At 39.4% G+C, this 14,612-nt stretch overlaps 1 protein-coding gene across 11 annotated transcripts in view; it reads right to left on the reverse strand.

Moving 5' to 3' along the window:
- Positions 1 to 1,671: 1,671 nt before the first annotated feature.
- The window catches only part of LOC139761093 (interleukin enhancer-binding factor 2 homolog), a 41,552-nt gene continuing 28,611 nt past the window's right edge, over positions 1,672 to 14,612 (reverse strand). For 7 of the 11 annotated variants that reach the window (XM_071684961.1, XM_071684956.1, XM_071684959.1 and 4 more), the window contains 2 exons: positions 9,529 to 9,696; positions 1,672 to 4,658 (listed from right to left, as the gene is read on the reverse strand). In XM_071684961.1, coding sequence (XP_071541062.1) covers positions 4,510 to 4,658; positions 9,529 to 9,696 — 317 coding nt within the window. In that variant the 3' untranslated portion in view covers positions 1,672 to 4,509. The remainder of the gene's footprint in view (positions 4,659 to 9,528; positions 9,697 to 14,612) is intronic. The other 4 variants (XM_071684965.1, XM_071684962.1, XM_071684966.1 and 1 more) reach the window with 1 other exon arrangement.

Here is a 14,612-nt window from a genome sequence, read left to right on the forward strand (position 1 = left end):
TTTGGTGCCTCGTCCTTAACAGGCCACTGGCAGAGAGCAACTCTAGTGGAGTGTATGCAGAGGCTCCTACCTAATGCTGCCATTGACTACTACTACTTACTGCTCCTGCCTAATACCTCTACTTAATGCTCCTGCCTTATATTCTTACCTACTACTACCATCTACTGCTCCTACCATTTCGCCAAAACGCAAGGCTAGCACACAGTGCTCACCGTAGGAAAATCTAGTTATGGAGAATGAGCTGTGTGAGTTACATGTTATGTGTGACTAGGGTAGATTGTATGCTTGTGGACAGAATGCCACTAGCCTACGTTTGGGTGAAGCAGAGAGAAAAGACACCCAGGTTGGAGAAGTGCTGGCTCACTACACAGCCTCACTAACCCTCCCGATACCCAGGGAGGTTGTACCAATAATGTACCTCCCTGAGTGTTGGCTGTGTACCAGCTACTACCATTTGTTGAAGTATTATGGCAGGAATCTATCTATCTATGAAGCCTGTTCCCTCTCTGGAACTACCTCAAAGGGAAGACCCCAGCGATAGAGTCCCCATAACTAGTAACCTCCAATGCTGCTTCTTAGCCTTTGGTGCCTCACCCTTAATAGGCCACTGGTAGGGGGCAACTCTTAACACACCGTATGCAGAAGGCTTCTACCAACTACCATGATCTAATGTTCCTACCTTACACCTAATGCTCCCAGCTATTACTTCTTCCTAACTTTCCTGCTTCTGTCTACTGCTCCTACCATTTTGCTGAAAGGCAAGGTTAGCACATCGTACTTGCAGCAGGAAAATCTAGAGTTGCAAAGAATGAGTTGTGTGAATTAAGTGTTATATGTGACAAAGAGAGACTATGTTTAAGGACAGAATGCCAGTAGTCTAGGTGAGGCAGAAAGAAAGAGCTACCTGGGTCACAGCAGTGCAACTTGAAAGACCTTTGAAGTGCTGGCTCACTACACACAGCCATCACTAGCCCACCCAAAACCCAGGTGGGTATTACTGGTGACATACCTCCCTGGTTGGTGATTGCCTACCATCTACTATGTACAATTCTTTTATGGTCATGATTAATATATATTCGAAAAAGCTTTTAGTATTCTGTGAAAATGTTCACAAATTTGTGCAAGTGGAATATTGAGATTTGGTGACAAAGGATATTGCAGCCACTGACCAATTAGGTATATTACTGGTACTACCTGCCTGATAGGAGCAACAAGTAAAAGTAGAAGGTACAAACATTAGGTAGGAGCCTCTGGAATCTGCATCAGAGTTGCCCTCTGCCAGTGGCCTCTTAAAGGTGAGGCACTAAAGCTAAGAAACAGCACTAGGGTTCACCAGTTATGGATACACTTTACAATGGCCACTCTCTTGAGTGAGTTCCCAGAGATATATATGAATGCATGTGGTGTAAACAGAATCTGCATGTGGAAGTAATGCTATGAGCAAACACCGTTTTGTTTGTGCTTTTATGAAGAGGCAGTTCATCCTTTCTCTGCGAATGTTTTGATATTTAGGTTTGTACAGAATATATACTAGGCAAGCTCTGTATGTTGACTGGAGATATAAAGAGAAGTAATGTGTTAGATATTTCAGTAATACATAAAAGAGAAAAATTAACCATCTAAATACTTGGTAAATGATGCCAATTAATGAGTTCGTCACAGAAACATATATACAACACTCGTTTTATTCATATGGAACAGATGTCTCCATAGGTGGCAAAATGATTTACAGAAATAAATATAACTTTATGTAATGCATAAATCATTTGATGTTTTCCACTCTTTACTGTCATTTGTGTAACTGCACGGCATTAAAGTATCAATCATGTTCCCAAACACGCTCACAAGACTTACATGCTCAACTTTCTCAATTCATTCGACAGTGGAATCTCCACCAAAAAACATCCTTTATGAAATACACACACTAATGCAACTCATGTCCCTCTTCATCAACAGAGGGTGTGGCAGTGATATCATTTCAGTGAACTCCATCTACACAGTTGCTGTGCATTTTTTCGCAAAGAATAGAAGTAACTTATAAAAACTGAACATAATGTTCGGATAAATTATAGTTCAATGAAAGCCACACACCAAAGAATTCTTACTCATAAAGTTACATGTAAACGGAAGTACATACAGTCAGCTTTACCAATTTCAACTTATATGCTCACCCATGACTCCAGTTATTGCCACAGCAGATGATTTTAAATAAATCACCTTGTGTAACTAACCTATATGTACTGAATTATATATTACCAGTCACAGTAATGCAGTCCTCTGTTCTTAACGCTACCTCGCTAACGCGGGAAATGGCGAATAGTTTAAAAGAAAAAGAAAGTAATGCAAATATAACAGCCCTATTTCTGACACTAATGTTCATCAAAGTGAACCCATATAATCACAATTTGTTATTCTATACTATTCACAGTGACTGGAAGTGAACATCAAGAACCTATTTCAATCCATCAAGAACCTATTTCAATCCCTTTCATCACCTTCAAATAATTGTCTATTGAATAACAGTAATAGGCTGTTTGAGAAGCGTAGTAAATGCTATTATCAAATTTACAAAACCTCAACGGAAAATCTTTTACTGAGGCTCTTGAAAGCTATAATAAACTAATTGGATGACGAAGCTCTGTTTTTTCATAATGTTCACAAAATATATACTGAAAACTATGCAATAAGCAATTAATCTGCAATAAAAGTTATCTATAATGAAATTCAAAATTCTTCAAATACTTGTTAGTGAGAAATAGCTAACAGTATATAGTATTGAAATATGGGATATTACAGACAATGACCACCCTGATATAATAGAGATCTTATGTTTACACAGCAATAGTGATGATTCACAAGAACTACCCATTTACAATTATTAACAGCTTACCAAAATATTTTGTTACAAAATTATTTAAGCAAACCACTTTCTTTTTCCCACTTAAGTTCTATTCAGAATCCGAATGACAGCACAGGCAGTACAAGTGCTAATAAATTCACTATCTATATCTCTGACGCTTGTTCCCAACTGAAACTCCCTCAAGGGGGTTGCCACAGCAATCGTCTCCATAACTGGTGAACTCCAGTGCTGCTTCTTAACCTTCAGTGCCACACCCTCAACAGGCCAGTGGCAGAAGGCAACTCTGGCACAGTGCTTGCATAGGTTCCTCTCTAATGTTCCTTTTGACTACTACTCCTACCTAATGTTTCAATACAATTAATATATTTTTGGCAATAACTCGAATCACCCTTTTTAAAAATGAGCATCAAATTCCATACAATCTTGTCATTACTTGGATATTAATGTTCTTGAGTGAACTTCCAATGGCATGTGCACAGTACCTTGACAACTGTATAAGAATGTGGCCCACCAAGCTACAATTCTGAACATTAATATTCGAGATTGGATACCGAACTGCAAATTCTCAGAATCCAAACAGTGAATACGTTTACTTTGAGTTCAACAGATTTTTAATTAAAATTAAATGTAAAGTATTGTCAAAACAACTGAGGATAAGCCTCGTCACAAAAGTCTGAGCCAGAAGTTTGCATTACTTGACAGAAGATAATGACAAATTAATCTAAAAATAAACTATTCAACCATGGGTCTTTAATGAAGTCAACTTATAAGAAGTATCTGCATCAAAATTTGATCTTAAAACAGCATGTCAAAACCCCAAGGATTATACACAGTTTAAAAAGCAATTTGGATTCTCATATTTTAGCAACAAAGGATGTCTTTTGAACAACAATTTCACTCACAGATGACTAACAATTTGAACTACACACAACATCACACTCTTGACCTCTCAACACACATGCAGAAGATAATATAAAAGACTCCTCCTCAAAAGTGGAATCTAAATAAATGTACACAGCAGAGGGCACAGGAATTGGAACTGCAACATGTTTATCATGTAGTTAACCATTTTAAAATTATATCATATGAAAACAACAACTTCCTTAAATAAAGAGGTTAACATTAAATGAAAAATAGAACCATGTTAACTCTGAATACATTGCTGATTCTTAATTTTTTTTTTTAAATAAAATGCCTTCAAATGACGCATTATGACCCTCTAATACGGATAATACTTTAGTCAGGTGAGACATTGATATGACTGAAGATGCCGAGAAGAAAAATTCATTTAAAGCCAGGAGGGAGTCTGTGGTACAGGGCAACCAGCAACACCACAGCTACATTTTTTGTGGGTGAAAAGGATTTTATTCTACCAAAATTTATCCAGCATATTCCTGATTTTACCATAATTTTGTATCAAATCTTCCATTAAGTCAAGAGCTTTAGATGCTTTATCAGTAAAGCTGAACTGATGCATTCCCTTTATTTCAGCAATGGCCTTCACTACTGTTCAAAGGCATAATCTTTAACTGATAACTGCTAAAACATGTTGAAATTTTAGCCCATGACTTCAAACCCTGCAAAGATATCTTAAAAGAGAGTTACCTATTCTAAATATTAGAGAGGAATCCTCTGTTTGGTTCTTCATTCTAATTATCTGTGGTCTCCATAGGATCATCATCAGCATCCATATTATCAGTGTCGTCATCCTGAGGGGGTCGTTCTGGTGGTTTTTCATATGCTTTTTCCAATGCTGATACAACAACACCATCCCAAACTGACATTTCACTTGCTATACCTGGAAAGAGTAACATCATTACAACTGATGAAGCAAACATGCATTTTTTCATATGCTGGAGGCTTTAGCCACAGACAAAATTTCACATTGAGAAATCTACATATGAGAAAGATGGAGCATGAGACAAAGATCTAATGCATGGAAGATTTATAAGCATTTATGCTAAGAAGACAATGCGGCTGAGCCAGAGTAATTTCAAGCATTTGAAGGATGGCTCGATAAGATTATTTGATGTCAGAAGCAACACAATGTCAAGGTAATGGGAGAAACTCCCAGTGTTGACCACGAAGTTGCAGCCCACATCCCATTTTTTTCTCAATGTTTATTGGTTTGCTACACGCAATTTCTCTGTGCGAAGTTTTTGCAGAACACAACCCCTGCATAGAGCGAGGGATGGGAGTATTAAACACTTGCTAATTATTACTATAGACCTCTTTCTGCTTGACATATATTTAATAACTGTAAACAGGAATTAAAGTTTTTTTTTTTTTTTTTTCTTTGTCGCTGTCTCCCGCGTTTGCGAGGTAGCGCAAGGAAACAGACGAAAGAAATGGCCCAACCCACCCCCATACACATGTACATACATATGTCCACACACGCAAATATACATGCCTACACAGCTTTCCATGGTTTACCCCAGACGCTTCACATGCCCCGATTCAATCCACTGACAGCACGTCAACCCCGGTATACCACATCGCTCCAATTCACTCTATTCCTTGCCCTCCTTTCACCCTCCTGCATGTTCAGGCCCCGATCACACAAAATCTTTTTCACTCCATCTTTCCACCTCCAATTTGGTCTCCCTCTTCTCCTCGTTCCCTCCACCTCCGACACATATATCCTCTTGGTCAATCTTTCCTCACTCATTCTCTCCATGTGCCCAAACCATTTCAAAACACCCTCTTCTGCTCTCTCAACCACGCTCTTTTTATTTCCACACATCTCTCTTACCCTTACGTTACTTACTCGATCAAACCACCTCACACCACACAGTGTCCTCAAACATCTCATTTCCAGCACATCCATCCTCCTGCGCACAACTCCATCCATAGCCCACGCCTCGCAACCATACAACATTGTTGGAACCACTATTCCTTCAAACATACCCATTTTTGCTTTCCGAGATAATGTTCTCGACTTCCACACATTCTTCAAGGCTCCCAGAATTTTCGCCCCCTCCCCCACCCTATGATCCACTTCCGCTTCCATGGTTCCATCCGCTGCCAGATCCATTCCCAGATATCTAAAACACTTCATTTCCTCCAGTTTTTCTCCATTCAAACTCACCTCCCAATTGACTTGACCCTCAACCCTACTGTACCTAATAACCTTGCTCTTATTCACATTTACTCTTAACTTTCTTCTTTCACACACTTTACCAAACTCAGTCACCAGCTTCTGCAGTTTCTCACATGAATCAGCCACCAGCGCTGTATCATCAGCGAACAACAACTGACTCACTTCCCAAGCTCTCTCATCCCCAACAGACTTCATACTTGCCCCTCTTTCCAAAACTCTTGCATTCACCTCCCTAACAACCCCATCCATAAACAAATTAAACAACCATGGAGACATCACACACCCCTGCCGCAAACCTACATTCACTGAGAACCAATCACTTTCCTCTCTTCCTACACGTACACATGCCTTACATCCTCGATAAAAACTTTTCACTGCTTCTAACAACTTGCCTCCCACACCATATATTCTTAATACCTTCCACAGAGCATCTCTATCAACTCTATCATATGCCTTCTCCAGATCCATAAATGCTACATACAAATCCATTTGCTGTTCTAAGTATTTCTCACATACATTCTTCAAAGCAAACACCTGATCCACACATCCTCTACCACTTCTGAAACCACACTGCTCTTCCCCAATCTGATGCTCTGTACATGCCTTCACCCTCTCAATCAATACCCTCCCATATAATTTACCAGGAATACTCAACAAACTTATACCTCTGTAATTTGAGCACTCACTCTTATCCCCTTTGCCTTTGTACAATGGCACTATGCACGCATTCCGCCAATCCTCAGGCACCTCACCGTGAGTCATACATACATTAAATAACCTTACCAACCAGTCAACAATACAGTCACCCCCTTTTTTAATAAATTCCACTGCAATACCATCCAAACCTGCTGCCTTGCCGGCTTTCATCTTCCGCAAAGCTTTTACTACCTCTTCTCTGTTTACCAAATCATTTTCCCTAACCCTCTCACTTTGCACACCACCTCGACCAAAACACCCTATATCTGCCACTCTATCATCAAACACATTCAACAAACCTTCAAAATACTCACTCCATCTCCTTCTCACATCACCACTACTTGTTATCACCTCCCCATTTGCGCCCTTCACTGAAGTTCCCATTTGCTCCCTTGTCTTACGCACTTTATTTACATCCTTCCAGAACATCTTTTTATTCTCCCTAAAATTTAATGATACTCTCTAACCCCAACTCTCATTTGCCCTTTTTTTCACCTCTCGCACCTTTCTCTTGACCTCCTGTCTCTTTCTTTTATACGTCTCCCACTCAACTGCATTTTTTCCCTGCAAAAATCGTCCAAATGCCTCTCTCTTCTCTTTCACTAATACTCTTACTTCTTCATCCCACCACTCACTACCCTTTCTAATCAACCCACCTCCCACTCTTCTCATGCCACAAGCATCTTTTGCGCAATCCATCACTGATTCCCTAAATACATCCCATTCCTCCCCCACTCCCCTTACTTCCATTGTTCTCACCTTTTTCCATTCTGTACTCAGTCTCTCCTGGTACTCCCTCACACACGTCTCCTTCCCAAGCTCACTTACTCTCACCACCCTCTTCACCCCAACATTCACTCTTTTTTTCTGAAAACCCATACAAATCTTCACCTTAGCCTCCACAAGATAATGATCAGACATCCCTCCAGTTGCACCTCTCAGCACATTAACATCCAAAAGTCTCTCTTTCGTGCGCCTGTCAACACGTAAGCCAATAACGCTCTCTGGCCATCTCTCCTACTTACATAAGTATACTTATGTATATCTCGCTTTTTAAACCAGGTATTCCCAATCATCAGTCCTTTTTCAGCACATAAATCTACAAGCTCTTCACCATTTCCATTTACAACACTGAACACCCCATGTATACCAATTATTCCCTCAACTGCCACATTACTCACCTTTGCATTCAAATCACCCATCACTATAACCCGGTCTTGTGCATCAAAACCACTAACACACTCATTCAGCTGCTCCCAAAACACTTGCCTCTCATGATCTTTCTTCTCATGCCCAGGTGCATATGCACCAATAATCACCCATCTCTCTCCATCAACTTTCAGTTTTACCCATATTAATCGAGAATTTACTTTCTTACATTCTATCACGTACTCCCACAACTCCTGTTTCAGGAGTACTGCTACTCCTTCCCTTGCTCTTGTCCTCTCACTAACCCCTGACTTTACTCCCAAGACATTCCCAAACCACTCTTCCCCTTCACCCTTGAGCTTCATTTCACTCAGAGCCAAAACATCCAGGTTCCTTTCCTCAAACATACTACCTATCTCTCCTTTTTTCACATCTTGGTTACATCCACACATATTTAGGCACCCCAATCTGAGCCTTCGAGGAGTATGAGCACTCCCCGTGTGACTCCTTCTTCTGTTTCCCATTTTAGAAAGTTAAAAAAAAAAAATACGAGGGGAGGATTTCTGGCCCCCCGCTCCCGTCCCCTCTAGTCGCTTTCTACGACACGCAAGGAATGCGTGGGAAGTATTCTTTCACCCCTATCCCCAGGGATAATATACATATATATATATACACATACACACACACAAGCACATATACACACACACACACATACATATATATACATATGAAAAATGTAAGAAACAATTTAGAAAACTGAAACTTCTAGCTTGAAATGAAAAGAAAAAATGAATGTCACATAATGGTTTAACCTCTGGCTATGGAAAAAGGAAATGTTTAATTTATTTACACAAAAGTCAATAGTAGTTTTCATCAATTTAACCACTGTATCAATAAGCTTCAATGTCTAAGCTACATTTTTTCCAATTTCACTATTTTCTTGTCAAAGCACCATGTATGAAAACTATCACTCCAGTAACACAACTATAAACATTTACTTCCCCTTTAAAAAAGTTCTGGGGAAGTCTGTCTCGATACACTGCGGGACACTACCACCTGACGAGGTTTGTGTTGCAATGGTTTTTGATTCACAAACGTAGTAGCATCACTGGTGGCCAAGGTAGATCCGTTGGCGAAGAGGAGCTCATGAAACATGTCGGCAAGCATGCTACTGCAGGCAGGAGTGAAGGCTGATGCAAGTTTAATATCTGAGTAAAATATTTGGTAAGGCTAGCCTTGGATTTTTCTTGATTTTTTTCATAAAATGGATTTTCTTGAAACTTTCAGCAGAGATGTTTTGGTACGCTGAATACTAATCTCCCACTCTAGAAAACTAGAGTATCCTCTTGAGACACTGAATGCTGGCTTTTCCCATTCATTGCACTCAGTGATGCAGTGGAAGCACCTCCAAACCTCATTGGTTACGATACTGCCACTGTGTGGTGTAAAAATCCCTAATTTCCTATAAAAATGTATACAACCTTCCAAAAATAACTGCGTTACAACGTTTGAATCAGACTGAATACGAGTTTGGTAAGTATGTTGGGTGAGTTGAGAATTAAAGTATTTCAATAATTCCTATATACCCAAAATTATATATATATATATATATATATATATATATATATATATATATATATATATATATGAAAAAGATATGCAGAGACAAGTATGGCATAACACTACTGCTTATCAGTCAAATTTCCAGACAAAACAAACTTACTTGAATTGCCCTCAAGTCCTAGGATCTGCTTGTAACCTCCATGGGACAGGACCCGAAGGAGGGTCTGCGCTGTTAAACACACCAGGTCCTGCTGTTCTAGGGTCATTGCTGTGTGTACACGAATGTTACCACCCTCACATGGGTCACTTATTCCTGCAGATAAAATGTCTATGATTGGGTTGGTACCTTCACTTCTTACTATAAAAACATTTCCATGAAAAAAAAGTAACTATAATTTGACTATGGTTTGCAAATTTGACCCCAGCAGAGTCCCTGGCATTGCGTTAAAATGGCCAGCCTATGGTGGCCTCAACAAAAGTCTTCAAGGCCAAAAGTGGTATCTTAAAAACCTTCCCAGATTCTTAAGTACCTACACCTAAAATCTAGGTCTTATAAGGGCTATTCATCCCACCCTACTTATCCTAAGATCAGCTTGTCCAGACCCTTCCCATGCATTTTGCAGACTATATTCTATGACCTGCCACCCAAGGCAAGTCCTGCTTATCTCAGGAACTATCCCAAGGAATACCCTGCTCATCCCAGGGACTGCCCTCCCAGAACTACCCCTCATCCCAAGGAATATAACTCCCAAGGTGCTTACAAATACAAACACACAGAGACCAAATCAAAGAAAAAAAATCATACTCTGGTGCACAGCTTAGTTTCCCTCAGTATGCGTACAAAAAAATCATACTCTGGTGCACTGCTTAGTTTCCCTTAGTAGGCATACAAAGTTTTAAGTTTCTAACTGTCATCATCAAGAAATATGACTCTGACAGACACTAAATTTACAAAATCGTACCCTAGGTGTACACTGCTGGGTATTTCTTTAATATGCATACAAAGTTTCAAGTTTCTATCATCGTTATGCAGCTATGGGGCTGATAAACCCACATGCACCAAATATAAATAAAAAAAAAATCATACCTAGGTGTACACCATTGGGGCTCCCTTAGAATATATACGAAGTTTTCTCTCATCATCAGGAGCTATGATGCTGACAAATACACACACACACACACACCACACTGAAAAATCATACCCAAGTGCAAACCCTTGGGATCCCCACAGTATGCATAAAGAATAGTTTCTATTGTCATGGAATTATGATAGACACACACACGCACACACAAAGGCTCTATCATTAGATGTAAAGTTATATATATTCATGTCGGTCAAAAAAGATTAAAGAGTATCTTTCTTGAAAAGAGCACTTTTAAAATCCATAAGTAAAAAGTCATAGAGAGCAAACATTAAGGAAAGTGCTATATTCAAGAAAGTTGATTTATATCCTAAAATCACCTCACACCCTTTGTTTCAGTGCTGCTCAACATAACTTTTCCAAATAAAAGCAAACCATATAGCAGGATTTAATATATTTTCCTGAAATACACCAGTCTTTCATTTTTTCATTCTGTAAAATAAGCAATAAACAAGGCCACTAATGTTAATGTCATATCCGTCTCTAATATCCATTCCCTCTGGGAACTCCAAGCAGGTGGCCACAGCAAGAGTCTCCATGACTGATGAACTCCACTGCAGTGTTTCTAGAGGCTCCAACATAATGTTCCAACAGATTACTTCTACCTAATGCTCCTTCCTAAGGTTCTTGCCTTCTACTTCTACAGAATGTTTCTGCCTAAATGATTTTGCTTAACATTCCTACCTACTACTTCTATCTAATGTTCCCATCGTTTTGCCAAAAGCCAGCTAGTGCATGGTGCTCACCGCAGGAAAATCTAGTGTAATGAAGAATAAGTGTTGTTTGGGACAAGGAGAGGCAGTATGTTTGTGGATGGAAAGCAAGCAGTCCATGTGTAGGTGAGGCAGAGAGAGATGACAGCTATGTAGATCAGAGGAGTGCAACATGACAAACGCTGAAGTGCTGGCTAGCAACACAGCCATACTAGCCTTCCTGAGGGTAGCACCAATAACATCTGACTGGTCAATGGATGCCTACCTATATCTCTTGATGCATGTTCCCAACTAGAACTCCCTCAAATGGTGGCCGTGGCAACAGAGTCTACATAACTAGTGAACACTAGTGCCACACCTTTGCCTTTAGTGCCTCATCCTTAAATGGCCACTGGCAGAGGGCAACTCTAGTGTAGTCTTTGCAGAGGCTCCTACATAATGTTCCTACAGACTACTTATACCTAATGCTCCAGCCCAAATGTTCCTACCTACTACTATTATCTAGCACTCATACCATTTTGCCAAAAGGCGGAGATAGCACATAGTGCTCATCATAGGAAAATCTACAGTTATGAAGAATGGGCCGAGTTAAGCACTGTCAAGTGTTACGTATACAAGGAGGGACTGCATATGCGTGGACAGAATGCTACTAGTAGTCTAGGTGAGAGTGAGACAGAAAGAAAAGACATCTACCTGGGTCAAAAAAGTGCAACTTGACAACCACTGATGTGCTGGCTCACTACACAGGCATCACTAACTCTCCCGATACTCAGGTGGTAAGTTCTCGTAATATACCTTCCTAGCCATTGGCTGCCTACCAACTACTACCTATGTCAATATTCAGTACATAAAACAAGTATATGTTGATGTAACACATTGTAATTAATCCACTTAATGAGAATGCTGTCACATGGGTTAGAATAAGTGGCTGTGGAATTCACTTGTTATGGAGAGACTATTGCCATGGACACCCCCTTGAGGGAGTTCCAGGAAGGAACAGGAGTCAGATATATAGATAGGTAGATGGATAAATAGATAAATAGATACATACATAAAAAATTACAACAGAAACAGAGAAATCTTAGCAAAATTTGGCATAAGGGCCAGATGGGATACCAGACGTTTTCCTAAAAGACAAAGAATTCGATAGAAAAACTGATGATATTACTGTTGAGTTACAGCCCAAATGATAGTGTATGGTGATATTTCGCAAAGTAGTTTACTGTTATCAATACACAAAGGAAGCTCTAAGCTACTACTGAAACATTATAGACCTTTACGTATGACATTACATGTATTGAAATTCTTTGAATGAGTAATTCAAAAACATTAAAACTGATTAACAATTACAATTCGGAACTAAAATCAAAATGGATTTGTGCCAAGCAACAATGCATACACTCAGTAATCACTACACTGCAAAAGCACATATGAAATTCTAATGCTTAGGCATTTGATAAGGTAAACTATAGAATACTGTTACATAAAGTATTAAAGTGGAACATGAAAGGAAATAAGAAGCAAAATATATCATAAAAGGCAAGCTAGGAAGGCTGACCATGGTCTTTTAACACAGAAAATTCATAGTAGTGGTATACTGTTTATCTGAGATGGTCGGGACTAAATGTGTCCCGTATAACAGAATCTTACGTATATTGAATGTCTCTACACCAGTAATCTTTAAACCTTACCCTAACTATTCTATTCATCATAAATCTTCAAAATTTTGTATTTCTTTGCCATCATACCATCAACTGTCGCTTGCCCAACACCATGAGCTTCCAAAAGTTTTGTAACACATGATCTCTACTTTTTTTTTCTACAATAAGACTATAGGTCAGATAGCACACTCCTTTTCCTCTTAAATGCATCACTTGATTTTCCAAATATATTTTTCTAAAGTTCGATGGGGAGCTATCAAAATATGCATCACTTATGGCAATTAATGAATGGCTTTTTCAAAACCCTTCAGCAGCTATCTTCATCACAATCATCATCACCCAAAAGAGGTGCTGAATAGTGCAACTGATAAGCCGTTGCAGCGTAAAATGTAGATGTGCAGTAAGCCAAAAATAATTAGGACACAAACAGGGTAACTGAACAATATACTCTCTGGCTTAAAAAGAAAAACCAGGTCAAAATGAGACATGTGGGCTTCCACAGCACCAACACCAGGCAGGCACTGAAAACAAAGCAAGATGACTTCAGATGACGGACAGATTCACCCTAAATGAAACATGGGAGGGAATCTCATTGTTTTTCAGAATGATGAGCATTTTCTTTAATCAGAATTCTGTTGAACAAATCCCTCATGTAGCACGAAACTGAACTACATGTGAAGGTGTTTCATGTTTGACAACAAGCATTACTGGCTTCAGTACTGTTTCTAACAATGATTTGAGAAAACGAGAGAGGCATAAGAATGTACAGTAAACTGTTTTGCAGATGATACCATGACAATAAAATCAGAGAAACAAACTGATGACACCATGATGATAAAATCAGAGAAACGAACAAGCTCTAGAATGATTAATAACGTAATGGTGACACCTTACAAGTGACGACAGAAAAAAACTGATATCAAGAAAATGTTAAAAACCCTAGAAGTGATTTAAATGATGGAATCTGGACATCCCACTGAAAGAATAAAATCATAAAGGTGAATGAAGTACTGAAAGGTGTGATCATGTAAACTTTTTCTGCAAGAGACAGAATGCTCATTATTTTCTTTTTTAACATTAAGGAGAGACTGAGTACAATATTGGAAAAAGGTGAGAACAATGGAAGTAAGGGGAGTGGGGGAGGAATGGGATGTATTCAGGGAATCAGCGATGGATTGCACAAAAGATGCTTGTGGCATGAGAAGAGTGGGAGGTGGGTTGATTAGAAAGGGTAGTGAGTGGTGGGATGAAGAAGTAAGAGTATTAGTGAAAGAGAAGAGAGAGGCATTTGGACGATTTTTGCAGGGAAAAAATGCAATTGAGTGGGAGATGTATAAAAGAAAGAGACAGGAGGTCAAGAGAAAGGTGCAAGAGGTGAAAAAAAGGGCAAATGAGAGTTGGGGTGAGAGAGTATCATTAAATTTTAGGGAGAATAAAAAGATGTTCTGGAAGGAAATAAATAAAGTGCGTAAGACAAGGGAGCAAATGGGAACTTCAGTGAAGGGCGCACATGGGGAGGTGATAACAAGTAGTGGTGATGTGAGAAGGAGATGGAGTGAGTATTTTGAAGGTTTGTTGAATGTGTTTGATGATAGAGTGGCAGATATAGGGTGTTTTGGTCGAGGTGGTGTGCAAAGTGAGAGGGTTAGGGAAAATGATTTGGTAAACAGAGAAGAGGTAGTAAAAGCTTTGCGGAAGATGAAAGCCGGCAAGGCAGCAGGTTTGGAT

This window comes from Panulirus ornatus, chromosome 39, assembly GCF_036320965.1.
Source record: "Panulirus ornatus isolate Po-2019 chromosome 39, ASM3632096v1, whole genome shotgun sequence".
NCBI lineage: Eukaryota > Metazoa > Arthropoda > Malacostraca > Decapoda > Palinuridae > Panulirus > Panulirus ornatus.